Raw genomic sequence first — 22612 nt, 5'->3', positions numbered from 1 at the left:
TCTCCCATGGTTGGACGATGACTCAACCTACAGCTGAACTCCTTCGAGCAGCTGTGCATCAACTACACCAACGAGAAGCTGCAGCAGCTGTTCAACCACACCATGTTCGTGCTGGAGCAGGAGGAGTACCAGCGCGAGGGCATCGAGTGGAACTTCATCGACTTCGGTCTCGACCTGCAGCCTTGCATAGACCTCATAGAGAGACCTGTGAGTGCTGCCTGTGCTGTTTGAGCAGAGACTTTCATTTTCTTTCTGGCATAATCTGAGACAGACAGTTCAGGAAAGTGCTATTCTGATGACACAGTCCGTGTATAAACAGGTGTTACTGCAGGCAAAGCCTTTGTTCGGTCTCCTTTCGTGCAGCTTTGACCTCCCTGTCCTTGAGTTTGTGCATGTTTGGATAATGTGCTGTGGGCCTCACAGACTGCAGAGACCAGTCTGGTGGTGGCTCTGGTGTGTACTTGTCAAAGGGCGTGTGGAGCTCTACTTGGCACACATCCTTCCTAGGTAATCCAGGGACGTGTAGCTGAGAACAAGATATGTCACATGAATTCAGTTTTTAAATAACTGAATTCAACCTTGCCCTTTGGGAAATACTTTTTATTCTGATAGTTTTTTATTTTGTTTTTTTTTTTTTTTTAAATTATGTTGGGGCATTCTTTTGGCAGCTACATGTTTAAGGACAATCTTAGCATCAGAATTTATTTATTTTCTTGTTGACTTGGGTCTCTACTGCCCGACAGTTAGCTTTTAAAGAGCAACCAGCTATAAACTTCACTTTCCAGGTACCACAGCTGTTGTGTTTAGAGCAGAAAGTCTCCGCTTGCCTTGATTGCGAGAAGAGCTGCTTCCAGGTGCCCTGCAGCACCAGTTAGAGTAGCTTTCCTCTTCAGACATTGCGCTCTCACGGCTGAGCCCTGGCGAACAATTAGTCGGCAGAAAGGATTTGCTGGTTATGTTTTCAGTTAATTTTACAGATATGTTCCTGTGACTGTTATTGGATTAGGACAGGAAGTTTTAAGACCCTTGAGTATGTCCTAGAAGTGCAGGATGAGGGAGCTAGGGGCTTACAGGAGAGCCTAGGGCACTAGCCACTGCTCCTCCAGGTCCCTGTCTTGAGGCCAAAAAACAGATCACAGTGGGAGCTCATGGCTTTGCATGCATGGGCTCTATGTGGTGCACAGTGCGTGAAGAAAAGTCAGAGCCGCAGCAGGCCAGCAGCGACACAAGTCTTCAGAGAAGCATATGAGAGAATGTTCTAGGGAGGATTGTTGGCAGGCCTTGGTGACTGAGCATCACATTGAAATAGGAAGTATTGGGCTGGGCAGGTACAGCAGTTAGAGTAGATACCTGGGCACTCAGGCAGGAGGTGAGCTCCTTCCCACTTCCCTCTCCTCCCTGCCCTCCTCTGGCCTCCATGGGCACCTGCATGCATGTGCTCAGACTCACAAAAATAACAAATCTAAAACAAAAAAGAATTTAGGGGTGTTTTCATTCAAAGGGATTGGAGATTGAAAATTATAGTAAAAGACAAATGTTTCTGTGACCTTAACATTGGTGTAGTGGTTGGTTCATCTCTCAAAACCCTGACAGTAGCCCCAGCTGCCTGCCCCGTGACCCTGGCTCAGTGGCCCCAGCTGCCTGCCCCGTGACCCTGGCTCAGTGGCCCCAGCTGTGACCGTGGCTCCTCCAGGAGTAGCAATTGTATATAATATGGATTTTCAAACCTCTTTAACTGATCAGAAACCCTGAAAGTTCTTTGAGAAGGAGCCGTGGGGTGAGGGTCTCAAGAAGGATTCCTGTGTCCTGTGTACCTTGCAGTCCAGTCAGCCGGTGCCAGTGCTGTGCCTGTTATATCTTCACATTGCTTTATTTGTACTTAACCATAACCTCTACTTGCCTTTAAAATAGTATTTGTGTATACAGCTAGCTCTTCACCCAATAAATACTTGAAAAATGGATTCTAAAGTTTTGAACCCCCCCCCCCAAAAATCAAACAAACAAAAAACCAATTTCACAAGAATGATACAGAATGTGATTCGGTGCTGTGTCTGTCACATGCCAGCTATGCTGGCTCTGCAGCAGTAAGTGGTAGCCCAGAAGCACTCCTGAGTAGAACACTGCTATCTGCTTTATTAAGATATAATTCATATACATCAGTCTGCCTATTAAGGCTACAAGTCAGTGGTTTGGGTTTTGTGCTATATCATAACATTGTGTGACCATTACTACTAATTCTACATTTTCATAACCTCACCCCACTAAAATCCTCATACCCATTAACAGTCCCTCCCCCACTACACACACATTCCCAGCGTGTTACTGCCGATGTACTTGCTGTCTTTGGATTTGCCAAGGTATTTTTTTTTTTTTTTTTTTTTTTTTTTTTGTTTTTCGAGACAGGGTTTCCCTGTAGTTCCTAGAGGCTGTCCTGGAACTAGCTCTTGTAGACCAGGCTGGCCTCGAACTCAGAGATCCGCCTGCCTCTGCCTCCCGAGTGCTGGGATTAAAGGCGTGCGCCACCACCGCCCGGCTGCCAAGGTATTTTAAAGTGACTGCTGACTTATGTTATCACTTCTCATAGTTTATCAGTCACTATCCTGCTGCCGTGATAGAACAAGGCCGCTAACAGAGGGAAGAGTTTATTTGGCTTATGGTTTCAGAGGGATGAGAGTCCATTGTGTTGGGGAATTGTGGCAGGCGTGGTGGCAGGAACAGCTTGAGAGTGAACCTGGAAGGGTGTGTGACTTTAAAACCGCCAGTGCTTCCTCCAGCAAGGCCAAGCCTCCCCAAGCATCTTCATCAACTGGGGACTGATTATTCAAATGCCAGAGTCTGGGGACATTTTCATTCAGACAGCCACACTGTGCCGCACTTAGTAATGGCTTTAGGTGGTTTACCAACAAGAAATGATACAGTTTATTTAATCATTACTTAAAGTCTTAAGTTGCTTAGCATGTGAAGTGTCTGAGACAACTGGTTAGTTTTAGTTTTATAGTATATCCAGCCAGCCACTGAACACAAAATATCCACTTCACCCCTCCACTCCTTCCCATCCCCTCCCTCAGTTCCTTTTTGGCATCTGTATTTGATGCTTTTGTGGAATTAGTTTTCTTGCAATATACATATTTCAGGGTTTATTCGGTAACTTATCCATTTCTACAAGGATATTAGTAGTTTATGATCGTGTTTGAATTATTAGTTTGTTATGACTTGGACATACAACCATTCTAGAGATTGGTTTTTTCCCATAGATCTTCATAAAGCTAATCATCTTAGCAGTGATCTGTCACCCCTGTGGTGCCAGTGTCAGCTTGGTCAGTCCCCTCTGCCTTTCGCTATCAGGCCAATCCTCCTGGTGTGCTGGCCCTCCTGGATGAAGAATGCTGGTTCCCTAAAGCCACGGATAAAACTTTTGTTGAAAAACTGGTTCAGGAGCAAGGCTCCCACTCCAAGTTTCAAAAGCCACGGCAGCTGAAAGACAGAGCCGACTTCTGCATTATCCACTATGCAGGGAAGGTGAGAGCCCTTAGGGGGACAGCTCGATGAAGAGCTGCGTGGTTGGTGGGGCTGAGGAGCTGGCTCAGCGGCTAAAGTACTCGCTGCACAAGCATGGGGGCCTGAGGTTGGGTCTTCAACACCCACATCAAAGTCACGCATGGTGGCGTACACCTAACCCCATGCTGGGAGGCATGGTGGGGAAATAGGTCACAGGGTTCATGGCCAGCCGGTAGCTGAAATGGCAAGCTATAGATCAGTGAGAGACTCTGCTCAAAATGTAACGTGGAGAGCAATACATAAAGATACCTAAGTGGATCTGGGCTTCACGTGTGCATGCTTACACCACACACACACACACACACACACACACATACACAGAAAAGGAGAGAGCGAGAGAGCTTCTGGGCATGGTGGTGCACACCTCTACTGCCAGTACATTTTGTGTAGCATAAGGTGATGATGCACATGTCTGCATATTAAATATACTATTTCAGCTAACTGACCGTGCAGAGAGTCCAGCCTGAGGATTGTTTAGTGACAGTCTTTGATTAAGATGGTAATTGTTTTTGTGTTTGGTTTGTGTTCTCTGGTTGATCCCACTTGGCTTTGGTGTGGGGCAGGTGGACTATAAGGCAGATGAGTGGCTAATGAAGAACATGGACCCTCTGAATGACAACGTGGCAACTCTCCTGCACCAGTCGTCAGACAGATTCGTGGCTGAGCTTTGGAAGGATGGTGAGAATGAGCTCATGTTTGTATTTAAGCTCGGCCTGAACCCTCTGTAGTTAAGGTTTATTTATGGTTCTCTCACTTACGTGTGTGTTTGTATATATCCATATGTTTTTATTACCTTAAAATCTTTCCCTAGAGCAGGGCTGCCGTTATATCAGCAGTTGCCCATTTTATGAATACCTGGATTAAGAAATAAATAACAGCGGTTAAGAGCATTGCCTATTCTTCCAAAGGTCCTGAGTTCAATTCCCAGCAACCACATGATGGCTCACAACCATCTGAAATGAGATCTGATGCCCTCTTCTGGCCTGCAGGCAGACACACAGACAGAATATTGTATACATAATAAATAAATAAATTAATATTAAAAAAAAAAGAAAGAAATAACAAGACACTTGCCCCCTTAGTCAGATGCTGTGAAGAATATGGAAGCATTACACATTCAAAGCCACAAAAAGCTACAGAATCCCTCAGGCTCCCCAGTGACAGCTGAGGTTATGACTTAAAGGCACAGGCACAATCAAAGAAGATCCTTTTCCTGGTGCTGACACAGGTCTAGCAAGCTGCATCTTCCATCACGCACATGTGCACACGCATGCATGCAGGCACACGCAGTAGCTAGTGAGTGAATGCTTCGGTATCCTGCGTGCAGGCCAGCTGCCTGTATCCATTGCTCCCCATAGTTCTTCTGTCTGTAGAGACCACAAGTGTTTGCTGATTTCTGGTGACACTTACCACAGGCTAGATTTTACTAGGATACAGAATGCTTATATTTCTTTAGACCTAATAGGAACACACGCCTAGAGCTTAGCAGTCTGCCACCCTTCATCCTAGTTATGTCCTTATTCCTCACAGGACCTCAGGTGACCACCACGGACTCAGTAACCAACTCACTTCGCTTTCTTGATAACATCCCAAGGAGTGTTAGTCCAGCCATCTTCTCAGAGATAGAAAGAAACACAAGAGACAGAGAGGGCTTTGGGCAAATAGGCAAAGGAAAGAGAAAGGGAGGGATGAAGAGAAAATCTCCAGGGGAACAGTGACCATGTGAAGGGCAGTCCTCTCAGGAATGACCGTGTGTTCCAGGTCCTTGTGTAGGAGGAGCTAGTAGGGGTGGGGCATGCCACTCACGTGCACGCCTGTGCCCTGTGAAGGGGTGTGCCGAGACTATACAAGGGGGGGCTTTAGGAGAAGGCTGGCTCCCTACAAGTGCACAGTGTCCCTTGCAATGACCTAGTTAGTCTAAAGTGCTGTCTAAGTACACAGCAAAGGATCGTGGGCCTTGCTCGGGCTGCGGTTTCAGAGTTGGCCTGTTCTGAGTCTTATCACCATGGATCTGAGAAACTGAACATGAAGCAGGAGAAAGGCCCAGGCTCGGGTCGCTCCAGGCCCTGGTGAAGAGTTGGCAGTGTGGATATGGGAAAGTCTCTCAGAGGAGTGGCGTGTGGTGCTGCCTGTCATAAATATTTGCCAGCCCCAGGGGGTAGATCATGCTCAGCCCCACCTTCTAGGTCAAAGAACAAATGACTTGGATCAGGAAAGCGAGTAGGGTGAGCGGGTGTGGAAGTGGAAAGCCGGCACTCAGGAGTCCACTGTGGCTGGATAGTAAGGCTGGGCAGAAGGGTCAGGAAGCAGGGTTTGAGACCAGGCTCAACCCTAGTGGCCTGACCCAGATGGAGAAATGTGTAGACGTCATCGAATCACGGCACCTCCCTAGGTTTGCTCAGTCTAAGTGTAAATAAGGTGGGTTGTTTCCTGGGCAGACTGTGAAGCTCCCTGGAAGTGAGGTGTGCAGGAGGTGAGAGAAAAGAGTAGATCCGGAGGGTATGCAGAGGGAGAGGGCAGAGAAGGCCTACGAGGGCCCCAGAGACTGAGTAAGAGAAATTAAGTTCTGGACTTGCACACACACTGGTAGCATGAACCTCCTTTGACCTCCTGTCTGTTTTCCTTACCCGAACTGTTGTGTGAGACCCTGGCTGAGCACATAGCCTGTGTATGTAGCCACACGGGCACTCCACCGAACTCCTGAGAGATGTCCGGAAGCATAAATATCCGTGCCCTGCCCCACACAAGCTTGCCATGCAGTGAGGACTTGGGCAAACTGGGTTGTCTTTGGCTTTGCTCCCAGCTTCCTGGGCTTCCTCTTCCACCTTTCTTTACTTGCAGACACTGGAGAGGGGCGGGATTTAGAACTGAAGGTTTGATGTAAGGATGGAGATTGTGGCCTGAGTGACTGAGTGCGCGGGGTCACAGACGATGGGTCTGAGAGCTGGGGCCATGCGTGGAGAATCCTGACCTCCATGTTGATGTGAGCGCGGACACACCCTTTCAACCCTCATTGTCCGTGTTATTCTGACCATGCAGGTTACACTGTATGCCCAGCTGGTCTTTAGCTACAGATGCGCGGCTCGAGGGCAGTGGCCGCTCTTGTCAGAGGGTGAGAAGTCTCATCTGCACCAAGTTTGGTGTGACTCTGCTAGCTTCTACTCTAGAATAAGGCAGTGTTGGCTCTCTTGAGATTATCACTGTAGCTGGAAGTCCTGTGGCCCACCAGCGTAGTGAACAGTTGGTTAAATCTGAGACAAGAGATCTCGGCGCACATGCTGTTGTAGAGCAGAATAAAGTAGAGAGACAGCCCTGGGCTTTCCTGGGCCTGAGGACTGGATTTTATACACAAGGTCAGTGGCAGGCTCAGAAGTTAGATGAGGGAGCCAAAGTGGGGAATTGTCACTGTCCCTCAAGATTTAGAGGTTTCTTGGGCTAAGAGAAACTTTTTCCTTAGGAAAAAATGGCCCTGGCGAAATATAATTGTTTCCTTTTCGTGTCCCTGGAATACAAGAGCAGAGAAGGATGAGTTGAACACAATGGAGGATATCCGATGGTTGCACACAGCTTACCTAAGGCAGCACAGTCCTCTGAGCTGAAGACACTGTGTTAAAATCCAGTCGATGTGAGAGCTTTGCACAGTTTTCTCAAGGCCAGACCAAAAGGAATAAGTGATGGCAGCCCTGCCCTAGAGATCCCTAGTGCCCTGCTGTTAGTGAAAGCCATTGTTGGGAATCTTTCAGCCAGCTACATAGGACCTCATGCCCTTCCTTGTCCCTTACATAGGTAAACAGCAACTATAAAGCTTGCATTGTTGTGTGCGATGCCCCCTAGGGCACTTTCGTGAGTGATGGCATGATCAAACCTTTAAAGTTATTGTAAAGTTTGCTACAGCAGAGCTTGAGTAGCTAACCAATCCTTTAGAAATTTGTATTTGAAGTAAATTATGTTTCCAAAATCTGTACTGGAAATTTTGGCAGTAATTTATCTTGGCACTCTAATTTAACCTTGGTCTTGCGCTGATGTACTAATTGCAAGAAAGATTAATTAGTGCCTCGTTACTCCTACATGTTGTCAATATGACATACATGATGCTCACACCTGGAGTTGGGAATATGCTCTTTTGATTCAGCTTAAATTTATTACATAAAGAACTTTATCCAAATGCACAGATTCTCGAAACAGTAATTTTTGCATAGGATCTGCCCTGGACTGGCTACTTTGGTGGCCCCATTTCAGAGTTTACTTGTGATGTCAAATGTCTCTCACACTAACTGAAGTGTTTGTGTATCTGCTCTTCTGTCCTGTTTTCACTGTTTCTCTGCTTTAGAGATTCAGAATATTCAGAGAGCTTCTTTCTATGACAGTGTTTCTGGTCTTCATGAGCCGCCAGGTGAATGTATACAGCCTGCAGGGCCTCCAAAACAGAAGGCTTTTAAGGCCACAGGAGAAACGGTGGGGGTGGGGGCTGGCTGGGAGGCCTGGGAGGTGGGGTTGGTTTGGGGTTTCTGTTCGTTTTGCTCATAGGCCTGCATGAACGTCCCATTTCATGCTCCGTTTTATTATACTTCAAGACAAGTGTTTGCGTAAACAGTTCAGTCGCTGCTGCCTACACATCGCTTCTTATTTCACGCATAGCACTGACAGTGTCGCATATCAAAAAGTGTCACTGCCTTTTCCACCTGTGCCATTTTGATACACACTTCCCGTGGATTGTCGGAACTGCTCGGCTAAATGATGTCTCTTCTGTCCCCGAGTCACCCTTTACAGTATCAGCTCTTAAAGGACTTCTACGAAGTTTCTCTTGAAACTACTACATTTTGTGAACAAATTTGTGCTTACCTCAGGATTGTTGGTCTCATCCTTGTTCCTTTGGTTTGGATTTGGGACGTTAACTGGCTGTTGGCCTTTCCTTCTGAACTGGAGGCACTGAACCTGCCTATAAGGCTTGATGTATTCATTTTGAGACCGAGGCCCAGTGGAATGTTCTTAGAATTTATGCTTGGCTCTCATAATCGAACTCCAAATGTTTAGATTTTGTACTATTTTCAGATATACCCTAGGGCCAGAGGGTTCCCAAAAGCCCCGGATAGTATGGAACTCACTTAGTCTTCCAATTTTTTAATGAAATTATAAAGTAACAATATTTGAAGATAAAGTCAGTTTCATCTTATAAAGTATATGAATTTGGAACATGAGAATGCTAAAGTCTAAACCCATCTCAGAAGTTACTTCTTTAAATGGTATAAGTCCGTGCTGTTTTATCCACGTAAAGATACTTGCCCTCAGCTCTAGCTGGCACGTTGTGAAGGAAGCCAACTGCAGGCTTGGAGTGGGAGTAAAGACTAGGAGATGACAGGCAGCACAGCCCACAGTGAGAACTCCCCAGAATTCTCACACAGAAACCTTTAGCCCAGTTGTCTTTGGCCTTGGGGAGCCCCAAGGGTGCAGAGGAAGCGAGAGGAAGGCGAGCTAAAGCGATTTTTCAGACTTTTACGGTCTTATGATTTGTGCTCTATCAAAGGTTGGCATTTTGAGAAAGGCTGAGGCAGAAGATCACAGGTTTGAGGTGAGCATGGGCTGTGGAGTGAGACTTAGTCTCAAAACAACAGAAAAGTTAGCAATAACTGTTTAGGATGGCTCAGAAGCAAAGTGCCCTCTCCGGAGGTCTCTGAAGGAACAGTCAGGGCCTGTTGTTGGGCCCTCGCATTTCCCCAGCACTTGGCATTGGGAAACATACCCTGAAGAGATAGAGGAAGTCGCTGGAGTGAGCTGCAACCCCACACACCGGTTTCCATGGGTAACTTGACCTAACCCTGCTCTGGGAGACTTGATATGTCGGGTGCACAGACCAAGCATTTGATTGTACTGGCAAGATCCAGTAGAGAAGCCCTCATTTCAGTAAACAAGCAGCTAGCTTGTCACATTTCCACCGAGCACTAAAGACTGTCTCTCTGTCTCACAGTTGCTTTTGGTTGAGCTCCTCAACCGAAGTGGCAAAGGTCTCAGACTCTTCTCTCAGATTCCCCACCCCCACCCCCATCTATGCAGACCTTGACTTTGTGAATATTATGCGGCAAAGTTCTTCTCTCTCAAAACCTGTTTATGGGTCTGAGAAACCCCAGGGGAAGGCGTGAAGTTTAGAGATGAATATCCGAGAGGCTGTGTTTTCAGTGCTTTCCTGGAAGACAGGGCAGTTTCTGGGACTGATTGTGGAGGGCTTGACATGCTGGCCTCTAAGGAGACACTGGCAGTGCTGCACGCCAATATGGATGCCGTGCTTCCAAGTGTAGTTGTCACCAGGGCTACATAGGCCCTGCCCCTAAAACAAAACAAAAAGGATAAAAAATGAGCCCGGGGTGGAGATGTTGAAAAGCACCAAAGACCATGTAAGAAGAAGGAAGGACTGGAGTGAAGGACTCCCACTTAACCATGTGGGTCTCCAGGCTTCTACTGTAGCCTCAAGGGATGGAAGTCCAGATTTCTGAAGACAGAGCAGGTACGGAAGATGCAAGGACACTGAGCACACAGAGCAGTACCTCGAGTCAGTGATGCTGGGGCTACTCGGTGCTTCTAGAGACTTCCACGGTTTCTAACCATCTGCCCGGCACTGAACTGTGCCAACATGCCCTTCATATATGATACCATTCAGGTTTTGAGGCCCACATGGCCTAGATTGCAGCCAACAGACCTGAAAGGTACCAGGAGAGAAAAAAGAGCACCAAATATGGGGGTCCATGAAGCGAGTTGAGCTGCTGGCCGAGGCTCCCTACAACCAACCGTCTTGCCGAGAAGCTGTCTTGAGATACAGTAGCAGCGCTTAACTGGACTGAGAGTCACTTGCCTTAATTTAGGGGAAAGTGCTTTACTTTAGCTGTGTTCAAAACCTGCCATGAGGATTTCTGACTCTACAAGCAGTCTTGTCCCTGTCCCTCTCCCGATAGCATGGTGTGTCCTGTAGCCCTGCACTGGGGAGGCTGCGGCAGCAGACCCACAAGGCCAGCCTGAGCTACACAGTGAAACCTCTCAACACACTTTTTAGGAAACCATCAGTGGAAGTTCCATTTAGGAAAAGCAAGAGGAATGGCAGGAACAGTGCTCACCACTGAATGGCAGAGTCGTCCAATGGCCACCGTGCCTGTCCTAATACCACCTTAGGGATGGGGCTTGGCTCTGTCCCAAATCTGTGCTTAGTGAAATATTTGTCACTTTCAGCTGGGTGGATGTTGTTGTTGTTGTTGTTGTACATAGTCCATGATACCTTTTTATCTTGACTGTTGTATGATTGTTTTTTGGTATTTTTGAGGGGCCTACCACCCAGCTCCCAAGTAAATCACACACACGGAAGCTTATTATTACTTATGAATGCCCAGCCTTAGCCTGGCTTGTTTAGTGCCAGCTTTTCTTAAATTATCCCGACTACATTTTACCTCGGCTTTTATCTTTTTTCTGTATGCCTTTCTTTACTTCTTTCTCCATCATGGCTTGCTGTGTAGCTAAGTGGCTCGCCCCTGATGTCCTCCTCTCCCTGTTCTTTGGCTCTTCTTTTTTTCTTCATTCTCCAGTCTCCTTCTATTTATACTCTCTGCTTGCTGGCCCTGCCTTTCCTTGCATTAGGACCATCAGGTGTTTCAGACAGGAGCAGTCACACAGCTTCACAGAGATAAATAAAAGCAGCGTAAACAAAAGCCACACACCTGAAAAGAATGTTCCTCAACACTGGGGTTTTACCAATTGAACATTCAAGGAGAAATACCATTTCGGCATTGGGGTGACTGATACCTGACAGGGACACTGGGCTTGCAGGGTCACCAGAAGCATGGGAAGTGGCCTAGCTTTTTTATTCATTGGTTTGTTTTTTTCAAGACATGATTTCTCTGTCTGTGGCTGTCCTGGAATGCTTCTGTTGACCAGATTGACCTCAGAGATCCACCTGCCTCTGCCTCCCAAGTGCTGGAGTTAAAGGCATGTGCCACCATACCCAGCTTGCCCTAGTTCTTGATGTTCAGGAATGTGCATGTTGCTGTGGCTGTATCTGCAGCTGCTTTAATTATGAGAAATAACTGTCTATTTTCTTGTTTTGTTTTTAATCAAATCCACATTAACTTGTAGTGTCACCAGGTTTAGCTGGTAGACAGTCAGGCTGGACCACCAATATCCATATAAATCCTAGTATCAACCTGACAGGAAGAGGCAGATGAACCATCGCCCTGTGGGAGAAGAAAGGCTTCCAAAGAGGGTGGGGAGGGAAGGTAGAGGCATGCCAGTTCTCTGGTTTTCTAGTGCTTGGGTAAGAAAGCCTGCTTTCTCCTTCATTCCCATGATCTTATCGACCTCTCTGCCTCCTGGAATCTCTGAAAAATTTCTACATCTGCTAAGATTATTCCACCAGGCTGGCCCTGAGCACCAGCTATGTACAGGTTGTAGATCTGCGGTTGCTGAGTAGACGCCACACAGATATGTTGTTTGACGTTGTTCTGGGAACTCAGCAGTGAAGTATTCAATTACTGCAAACACTGCGGGGAACCTGAGGCTTGCCCCACTGGACACTCTTGCCAAGAGAGTATAGTCTATGCTTAGCTGTCCCTGCCTGGCTATTAAAATGGGCAGGGGATAGGTTTCCCCACTCTTCTGACTCATATTAGCGACAATAAATTTCAAACACTTCAAAAGGCTTAGTAGACACTAATGTTTTTGCCAGATCTTTGGAAACATCTTGTGCCTCCTCACCTCCTAGGTTGTCCTCCACAGGCAGGAGCAGTTAAGGTCCTTGGCCCAAAACAACATCACCTTCTATAAAACCTGGTGATGGCAGTTTTATGGTGAGATAAATGACAAATCCCCTTTTCTGAAATTCTGAGTATAAAATCCGCCTAGTTTCTGACTGTCTAAGATTTACAGGGCAGTAAGGGTAGTGGAAACACTTGGCAGTTGTTTGCACCATCCAGGGAGCCCAGGGTGGACCCACATGCCCACCACCAGCCCTAGCCGGGCTTGGTGACAGAGGGCTCTGCTTGCTGCAGCCTGCTGATGCTCTCGTGTCTGAATTTTTGTTTTCTGCCTTTCTCTTCTTTGTTCTCATCATTTGCATAAGAAAAGACCCTTCTAGAATAGAAATTTATCTGAGTCGTGTTTTTTTTTTACTGAATTATACATTTACTGATGTGCTCCAGGTCATTTAATGACATTCCTCAAGTGTTTCTCTATTACCAACAAGACAGTTTCTCTCAGTGGTGGAAGCCAACCCTGAGTTTTAAATGGTAAATTTTAAAACAACCTGAAAATCTAAAATATTAATTTTTGATAAACTTGAATAATTTTAAAGAGTAATCCAAAGCTATTAAATTTGAAATCAGGCCGATGATGGTAGTGCTTTTAATTATTGGCATTGTGGGCTAGACCTGTGGCATGCAGAGTTACAAACTGCCCCCACCACTGGCCTGCCATGAATCCTTGGAGAGTTAGTGCAGCGCCGTCTCTCTTGTGGCGGTAATAATTTGTTCTTCTGGTAATGTCTGTTTCCACCAGCCACTGTTCAGTAAATAGCTGCTAGGTTTCTGCACCATGCTCTGGCCTGCACCGGGCGGTCAGGGAGGCAGTAGCAGTTGTCCTGGCTTAGTGGTCATAGGTCAGAGTGACCGTGGAGACAGCTCCCAAGCCCCTGGGATGTGAGATGCTGGGGAAATAGCCTCCCTGGAAAGCTGAGTCAAACAGAAAAGATGCCTAGCATAGCGTGTGGTGTTTTCTTGGGAACTTTTCTCTAAGAGTTAAAGGTCACAGAAGGGAATTTTGCCTTGTGAGCACTGTGGGGGCAAGAGCCAAAGAAGAGTAATCTGAGCAAGTTAAGGAACTGAGTACAAGTGTTGGGGAGTTGGCCATGTGACCAGCAGGGGAGGCAGAAAGAAAGGATGGACAAGTCCCGGTCTGTCTGAGGTTGCGACTGGCAGCTGAAATGCAGGCTTGCGGGGGCAAGTGACTGGAGAGTGGCAGCAGGAGGACCAGCATGGTTCAGATGCCACCTCTCCACAAAGCACATCTCCTTGGCTCTGTTTTGGAGGAGGGGACTAAGATCACACAGCTCGTGGGTGGCAGGTGCCTGACTCTGGCTCAAGTTATGCCGCTCCTTGTATCCTGAGTGACAGACTGGGAGAAATCACAGTTCCATTAGACATCACACTGGGAGAGAAGGTGAATGGACGGAAGGCTGTGACAGCCAGGAGCGGAAGATACATGGGACGGCAGGCCAGAGAAAAGAGCCACATAGGAGAGTTGCCGGACCGCAGTCAGCAGGAAGGGCAATGGCCGGGCTGGAGAGCAGCTGGGTGCAAGAAGACTCGGCGACTCCCAGTTTCTACCTGGATTGAGCAATGCCCACGCTGGACAGATGGTGGTAGAGAATGGATCAGTGTTATTCCTATCTGTCCCCTTCCTCCTAGCCATCGTCCTCTTCCTCCCTTGTCCAGCTTAGAGAGTCATCCCAGGCCCTCATCTGTGTCTGTTTTCCCCTGGGGCAGCTTATCAGCCCCATAACTTGAACAGCCATGTTGACAAACCCAGTTTGCTTTGTTGTTCCAGCCTCTCCTCTTAGCAACATGCTACGGCATCTAACCTGTCCTCAGCACTCCCCTCCACTTGGGGGGATGCGGACACATCACGTCCAGAGCTTAGGTCCTTTCTACCCAACCACAAGCCACTTCTCTCCCGTCTTACCCTCCAGGTTCTCTGCTGCTCAAGCCAGGATTCTAGGAGCTGTCCTTACACATCTCCTTTCCATGCTGAATTAATCATGCAAGCAGAGTATCCTGCCATGAGAATGTGCCCTGACCCTGCCGGGCCATCAACTCTGTGGTGTCGCTCATGCAGACTGCCACCAGCCACGGCGCTGCTCACAGGGTCCCCCGGCCCGCCCTGCCCGCCCGGCCCTCGTTGGCCACTGTCTCATCCTTAGTCTTCACGTGTTAATTGCAGTGCCCAGAGAGAGATCTCTTAACTGCGTTTCTCCCTCAGCATCTTGCTGTTTTCTTTCACTGTACTTCCCACTTTGTGATTTAAACATATTTAAAAATATGCATTGTTCTTTCACTAACATATGAAGTAAGAATGTTAATAACAGATGTTACAGTACCGCATGAGACCAGATGCAGTACTGTAAAAGCAGACATCATAGGCACTTCACAAGAGTTTGGAAAAGACAGAGGTGCCTCTGAGATGTGCAGATGTGATGAAACACATCTGGTGGCTGGGCGCTAGTTAGCTGGGCATCTGTAGTTTTATCAATGACTGAGAACGTGGCTGGAGACGGGACGAGGGCTGATGTCTATGCTCTTTTCTTGCTGTGTCCTAGAAGGCTTTCCCGTGAGTTTAGGTCCCTACCTTAGACCACAGGACTGAAAACTGGAGGCAGAGAGGGGAGGGGCACTGGAGAAGCTGGGAGTGGGAGTAGGCAGGGCCACGAGAGCCTGAAGTGAAGAGAGTTTTGGAGTCTGCTGTGGTGGTCAGCAGGTAAACATCCGGGGTCAAGGAAAAGAGGCACAGGACAGCATCCATTGCTTTAGCAACAGGTAGGTCCCTGCCTGGACTGAACTGGGTAGGGTGGGAAGACTGGGCTAGAAGCCTACTTCCCAGTGGGCCAAATACTGGGAAGGTGGTGGAGGAAGGTGATGAGTGCCAAGCGTGAACTCTGGAAAGAAGCTGGCCTCTGGTGATCCAGAATTAACACACACTTGATGGAGGCTTACAGCTTACAGGACAGGAAGCGGTGGTTGGTAGTAGGCTCTAGTGAAAGGGGGAGAGGGACAGAGAAGAGTGGGTCCCAGATGATGGGTGAACTCCAGGGCACAGGCACAAGGAGTCACTTTGATACTGACTTTGAAGTCTGTGGCTTTAGAGGGGCAGCTTCCACACATGGGCCTGGAATCCACATAGCTCTCCCTCAGCCATCACCCAGCTTCCATCCCAGACCTGCCTCAGGTACTTTACCCCTTGACCAGGAGCTCCTCTTCTGTAGAAACCTCACCGGAAGTCAAGAACCAACTGCAATCTTGTGCATAGAGCCCCCCTACCCATGGCCCGGTCCCCACAAAGGTGAGGTAGCTCTCAGAGCTGAGAAAAGCATGAACATTGGCAGGTCAATTCCTATTCTGGTTTCTCATAAAATGTTCCAAGAAAGCACATGGCACCTTATGCAGTGGATATGCTAGGGGCTGGTACTCTTTTGTTCTCAGCGTTAGAAGGACCTGTTGTGTTGACCTGTGAAAACCCCATCTGCTTTAACGATCTGGGCGAGTCTGAGGAGGCTCAGCCAGTGGTTCTCAGAAGAGTCCTTCCCAGTGTGTGGTCTTGTGTTTACTTGCACTTTGAGGAGACAGCTAAGGTTCACACATTGCTCAGAATCGAAGTGAGCTGTTCTTCCTGCATTTGCTTCTCAGGTTCAGATGGCTTTCTTACTGGACATGTGCTGGCTCAGGAAAACTCCGGACCCTAAACCCTGAGCATAGCCACTGAGTGGATCTGTCCAGTCAACTTACCTTTATGAGTATTTGATGAGCCATTTCTTCTTGGGAGACTTCTCCCAGCATCAGTCTGTGTATCAATAATGCCAGCCAGAGATCCTTCCATTTGCCAGGTAATGGCAGATCTCACAGGCAGCACCTTAGCCTAGCGCAGTGAAAGGCACCTGCCCCCAGGGTGCTAGGCGCAACTTGTGGAAGTACTGCAAGTCCTGCCGTATCCGTGTGTGGCTGTTAGCTCCTCGGCTTGTGCAGTGTCTGAATGTGCTGCCTGCCTTTCCTAGACGGCACCTCTCACCATCTGTTCACAAAGCTTGTGCTGCTGAACTATCACTGTCTCTCCATCCCCTGTCTCACCTGGGTCACAGCTGTCTCCTGTCCTCTCCCCAGTGGACCGCATTGTAGGTCTGGATCAAGTCACTGGTATGACTGAGACAGCTTTTGGCTCTGCATATAAAACCAAGAAAGGCATGTTCCGTACTGTTGGGCAGCTCTACAAGGAGTCTCTCACCAAACTGATGGCAACTCTCCGAAACACCAACCCCAACTTCGTTCGCTGCATCATTCCGAATCATGAGAAGCGGGTATGTGAGGCAGAGCGCATGCTCATGTTCTGAGCTGGCCAGGACCAGGCTACTGGGATTAAACTGGAAACTGTTGCTTCCTCGCGTAGGCTGGAAAACTGGATCCACATCTCGTGCTAGATCAACTTCGCTGCAATGGTGTCCTGGAAGGGATCAGGATCTGCCGCCAGGGCTTCCCCAACCGGATAGTTTTCCAGGAATTCAGACAGAGGTATCGCTAACTTTTCCCTGTTGTGTCTGTGTCCAAGCTTACCTGAGCATGAATGAAAATGCTGGTAAGAGGAGGGAGGCTTTCCCATGGATGGTCCTGCAAAGGGAAGACCCTGACTGACTGCTTCTGAGCGCTGAGACGTTCTTCAGCTTCAGAGCCTGGAAGTTAGCTCGGGGGGGACGGGGGAACAACAGCTGGAAATTTAACCTCCGTTCAGACACATCTACTTGAAATTTTAATATGTATTTTAATATGAAAGGTATTTTAAAGATAGATGAGTAGTGTATGTTAAAATACAATAAAATAAATAGAAGTTTAAGATACTCCAGAAAAGATTTCTGAAAATATTTTGGGGTGGTTCCATCTTTGTTCAGTAAATGAATCTGAGCATATAAATGTTTCCATTGTGCGTGTCTGTGCACACAATAGCAGACCTCTAGGATGATAAATGTTCCCATTGTACGTGTTTGTGCACACAATAACAGACCTCTAGAATGATAAATGTTCCCATTGTACATGTCTGTGCACACAATAACAGACCTCTAGAATGATAAATGTTTCCATTGTACGTGTCTGTGCACACAATAACAGACCTCTAGAATGATAAATGTTTCCATTGTACGTGTCTGTGCACACAATAACAGACCTCTAGGATGATAAATGTTCCCATTGTACATGTCTGTGCACACAACAACAGACCTCTAGAATGGAAGCGTGAACAGATGAAAGCGTGGTTAAGATAAAGGCTAAGGGAAGAGACCGACTGCTGTGCAGTAGCAGCTGACAGACATGGTGGAAAATGCTTTGGGAAGTGATTTCCTAAAGTCGTTAACTCAGTTGCTTTTTTTTTTTCATTTTTTTTTTTCTGGAAATCAGATTTCAAAATATGCCTATCATTGATCCATAAAATAATTAGGGGCTTCAAGGTCAAAGAAGGGTCCCTGTGACCTTAGTCATCCATCCGTGCCCCCTCGCCCCTTCCTAGAAGCTGCTGCAGTCGCAGGCCTCATCAAGAGACTCTGTCAGCAGCCACTATCTGGTAGTCAGGTCTTACTGCCAAGAAAAGAAGACCTAAGTGGTGTCTGGGATACCCAGTTACAGTGGCCGACTTTCTGCTGCGGGGTTTTCTAGCTGAGGCATGGCTATTCACAATGAGTTACCGCATTTTAAGCACAGAACTCAGTGACCATGAGTACACTCATACCAGTGCCCTGCTGGATGTCACCCTGTTATCTTCCGGGGTTCTGCACAGAAGCTCGTGGGCATTGCTCGTGTGGCCTTTTTTTATAATCTGATAAATGCTTTACAAGCTGACTGGCTGAAAGTACAAAGACCCAGATTTTTTCATCTTAAAGATTTGAATGTTTTGTGGGAAACGAAGAAAAACACAAGGTTTTCAATACCAGCTTTGATTCTTCTCTGCCAGACCCCTAAGGCTACGCTTCAGTCTGAGAGAATTAACCTATTTTTACTCCACTTCTGAGTAGGAACAGGACCTGCCAAGCCTGGGGTTGTCACCTGCCCATCTCTAGCCCTGCTCTAAGTCTGTGTGCTGCCTGTCATTGTTCTGCCTCTTCTTTCTCCAGATATGAGATCCTAACTCCCAACGCTATTCCTAAAGGATTCATGGATGGCAAACAGGCCTGTGAGCGGATGGTAAGATTTCTTTTTGTTATTGTTTTTGGGTCTTTTTTTTTTTTTTTCGAGACAGGGTTTCTCTGTGGCTTTGGAGCTTGTCCTGGAACTAGCTCTTGTAGATCAGGCTGGCCTCGAACTCAGAGATCCACCTGCCTCTGCCTCCCGAGTGCTGGGATTAAAGGCGTGCGCCACCACCGCCCGGCTTTTGTTTTTGGGTCTTTGAGACAGGGTCTCTATCATATAGCCCTGTCTGTCCTGGAACTGAAAGAGAGATCAGCCTGCCTCTGCCTTCCAAGTGGCAGGATTAAAGGCATGTACCACTGCACCTGGATTCTTTATTGTGATAATGATGATGATGATGATGATGATGATGATGATGATGATGATGATGATGATGATGATGATGATGATGATGATGAAAGCAAAAATAAGCAGGATCCTTCTCTCTTAGATCCGGGCTTTAGAACTGGATCCAAACCTGTATAGAATTGGACAAAGCAAGATATTTTTCCGAGCTGGAGTTTTGGCACACTTAGAAGAAGAAAGGGATTTAAAAATCACCGATATCATTATCTTTTTCCAAGCTGTGTGCAGAGGCTACCTAGCCAGAAAGTAAGTAGACTCATGAATCCAGCACCTCTGAAGCACATTCTTGGGCTGGGTATTGCGTTTGTTCCCATAATGCAAGAGGGCATGAGACTGACAGGCTCTACCCTGTGGAAGGTGCATTCCCACAGGAGCGGCATCTGGGCAAACAGATGTACACTCTAAACAACACACAGGGCCAACAAGAGAAACAAAAGGGTTGGGATCTGCTTCAGCCAAGGTCCTGGGAAAGCCATCCCTGAGGGCCGTCCGCCTTCAGACGGCCTTCCCATGAACACCTATGCAGCTGTTTTCCTCACTGTTCTTCAGGGCCTTTGCCAAGAAGCAGCAACAGCTGAGTGCCTTAAAGGTCTTGCAGCGGAACTGTGCGGCGTACCTGAAGCTGCGGCACTGGCAGTGGTGGCGCGTCTTCACCAAGGTAGGCTGGGCTGAGGTCTTCCTCGTGGCAGACCTAGACCAGCAGGAGTGCAGCAGGGCTATAGTGATGAACTGTTCAACTTGTCACAGGTGAAGCCTCTCCTCCAAGTGACCCGCCAGGAGGAAGAACTCCAGGCCAAAGATGAGGAGCTGTTGAAGGTGAAAGAGAAGCAGACGAAGGTGGAAGGGGAGCTGGAGGAGATGGAGAGGAAGCACCAGCAGGTGTGTGCACCTCCTCTGCAGTCAGCCCTGACTCAGCAGCGCACACGTTAATTATAAGTAGCCACACCCACCGCGTCATTGCACTAGGGGGTTTCACTCATTTTCAAAGTGTACGTGTTTTCACTATAGAGTTAACCGTTCCACTGGCTCTTGTGGTTCAGATTTATATAGATTAAAATTCACTGCACCTTGCCTTTCTCATTCTTTGAACACACAGTGGATCGTGCTGGCTGCGAAGCTTGTGTCTAACCCTGTGTGAGATGGGGCTCCCCGTGCTGCTTCCTCGAGTCTGCCTGGGAGGGAAGGAGAAAGCGGAGGGCAGCACGGCTGAGCCAGGATCCCACTCCCACTGCTCCAGTGCCGGGGACCTGAGGCAGTGCCCCTCTGTGGGCATGTGCAAAAGCTGAGGAGCGCTTATGACTGACAGTAGTATCAGTGTGGAAAGCCGAGAATGTTCACTTGATGTGTGGCAGGCATTGGCAGTTCCCGAGAATTTTATTGTTTTTAGTGTTTTGTTTTGATTTGATTTGTTGCCTCATAATCATGGCAACCTCTTGCTTCAGCCCTCCAAGTTTTGGGAATACAGGCATGAGCCACCCCACCTGGAACCTTTATAACACTTTAATAGTCCCCTCTCCTGTTTATCTGTCCCTTCCTAACTGAAGGGACAAACTATAGCTCTTAAAGTGGTAAGAGCTTAGTATTGATTATTCAAGATAACTTAGGGCAACAGAAACAACCAAAAATCTTTTCATGTAGTTTATTTTTTTTAATTAATTAATTTATTTATTATGTATACAATATTCTGTCTGTGTGTATGCCTGCAGGCCAGAAGAGGGCACCAGACCCCATTACAGATGGTTGTGAGCCACCATGTGGTTGCTTGGAGTTGAACTCAGGACCTTTGGAAGAGCAGGCAATGCTCTTAACCTCTGAGCCATCTCTCCAGCCCCCATGTAGTTTATTTTATACATATACACACAAGGCATACTTGAAAGTTCTGCCATATGTTGTTTGTTTTGGTTTTTTGTTTTGTTTTGTTTTGTTTTTGAGGCATGGTCTCTCTGTGTAGCCTTGGCTGGCCTAGAACTTTCTGTGTAGACCAGGCTATCCTGGAATTCACAGATCCTGCCTCTGTGTCCCCTATTTTTAACCTGTTGTGTCTGAGGCAGCAAGCACCAACTACTGGGTGAGCCATAGCGCTGGACTCTGTTAAGTCTGTGTGGTTTGTCCACCCTGGGCGAGCCATGGCATGGACCCTGTGTTGTGTTTTCAGCTGCTGGAAGAGAAGAACATCCTTGCAGAACAGCTTCAGGCTGAGACCGAGCTCTTCGCTGAAGCAGAAGAGATGAGAGCAAGACTCGCTGCCAAAAAGCAGGAGCTGGAGGAGATTCTCCATGACCTGGAGTCCCGGGTGGAGGAGGAGGAAGAGAGAAACCAGATCCTCCAGAATGAAAAGAAGAAGATGCAAGCGCACATTCAGGTGCCTGTACAGCTCCGAGCACTGTCTGTGGGGTCTGTTGAGCGTGTGGACTCCGTGTCTACTGAGACTGGGTCATGTGTTCCCATCGTTTGTCTGAACCCCAGTTAACAAGTTTTTGTTTGTTTGTTTTTTTGCAAACATGGGTTTATTTTAAGTAGAAATTCTATGTATTCTAATGTGGTGTCTTACAATATGGAGGCTCAAAAGTCAGAAAGCTGCCAGGGTCTGGAGCACTCCTTAGAGCACGGTGGTTCTTCCTGTTGTCAGTCCAGAGCTTACACTCACTCCAATGCTTGCCGGGCGTCTCCTAAGAGGTGTGCGGCACTGGTGGAGAACAGTTAGCCCTGCCCTGGTGCCTTGAAGTAGAAGCTCTAGTCCCAGAGCACAGCTTCACACATGCGAATACCCAGACAGACGGCAGACAGTGGGCCCAGCACACACATCTCCCTTTTTCCTGCTGCCACCACTGCTTCACAAGCCAGCACCAGACTCTTGCGGGAACATTTTTCTCTTACATTCCTACTGCATGGTTCATCTTTGCCATGCACAATGTTTGTGAAAACGAGGATAAACACTGTACTGAATCAGCCAGATGCACCCATTCTTCAGGGCAGTTTTCAAATGTTATATAAGTTTGTGGAGTTCCACAAAAGCTGTACAAAGTGCAGGCTCTTTAGCAATGTTAATATAAGATTTTATGTCAGAGGCAAATGAGTTATTCATGATTAGGGTATTGTCAGACCTTAGCATCCTGCACAGGTGTGAGATAAAGTGTGTTTATTTCTGCTGGCATTCATGACCCATTAACAGAGAGTTACAGGAAGTGTATCCAATCCAAACTACATAGTCCTTAGCACTTTTTATCTTAGTTTGGGGTTGGGGCGCAGGTGCCCCGCTACTTGTGTGGCGATCAGAGGTGACTTTGTGGGGTCAGCTCTTTCCTCCCACCTTCCCATGGGTTCTAGGGACCCAGCTCAGGTCAGGCTTGTGCCGCCAGTGCCTTTACCTGAGGAACCATCTCACCGGCCTTGTGGCTTATATTTTTAGCACAGTTTTTTGCATTTGTCTGTATGTGCCCATGCTACAGAGGTCAGACGACAACTCAAGGGAGCTGAGCTTCCCCTCTACCGTGTGGGTCCAAGAGTCCTCGGGCTTGGCAGCAGGCACCTTTACCCACTGAACCAACTGTCTTACTGGCGCTCTCCCTCTGAGACTTTAGGTGATTTCTGATCACCTTTTTCACTAGAACTGTCTTTATATTTGGTTTTGAAGATGCGTTTCTTGGTTTTAGCATTAACACAATAATGTAGAAATCCTAGAGCACACAAAAGCACTTCGAGGCCCCACCCATCACTCTCACTCCCATCGCTCTTCTTGGATCACT

The 22612-nt window shown here is 47.5% G+C and overlaps 1 protein-coding gene across 1 annotated transcript in view; it reads left to right on the top strand.

Annotated features, from left to right (window-relative positions):
• Positions 1-22612, top strand: part of Myh10 (myosin heavy chain 10) — a 124569-nt gene that overhangs the window by 74560 nt on the left and 27397 nt on the right. Inside the window, exons 13-22 of the mRNA XM_038325626.2 lie at positions 34-207; positions 3346-3519; positions 4122-4236; positions 16458-16651; positions 16741-16862; positions 18449-18518; positions 18952-19112; positions 19416-19524; positions 19614-19745; positions 21022-21228. Of these exons, the coding sequence (XP_038181554.1) occupies positions 34-207; positions 3346-3519; positions 4122-4236; positions 16458-16651; positions 16741-16862; positions 18449-18518; positions 18952-19112; positions 19416-19524; positions 19614-19745; positions 21022-21228 (1458 nt within the window). The remainder of the gene's footprint in view (positions 1-33; positions 208-3345; positions 3520-4121; positions 4237-16457; positions 16652-16740; positions 16863-18448; positions 18519-18951; positions 19113-19415; positions 19525-19613; positions 19746-21021; positions 21229-22612) is intronic.

Source organism: Arvicola amphibius, chromosome 4 (assembly GCF_903992535.2).
Source record: "Arvicola amphibius chromosome 4, mArvAmp1.2, whole genome shotgun sequence".
NCBI lineage: Eukaryota > Metazoa > Chordata > Mammalia > Rodentia > Cricetidae > Arvicola > Arvicola amphibius.
The sequence above is the reverse complement of the archived record's forward strand: the minus strand, read 5'-3'. Positions and strand labels throughout refer to the sequence as shown.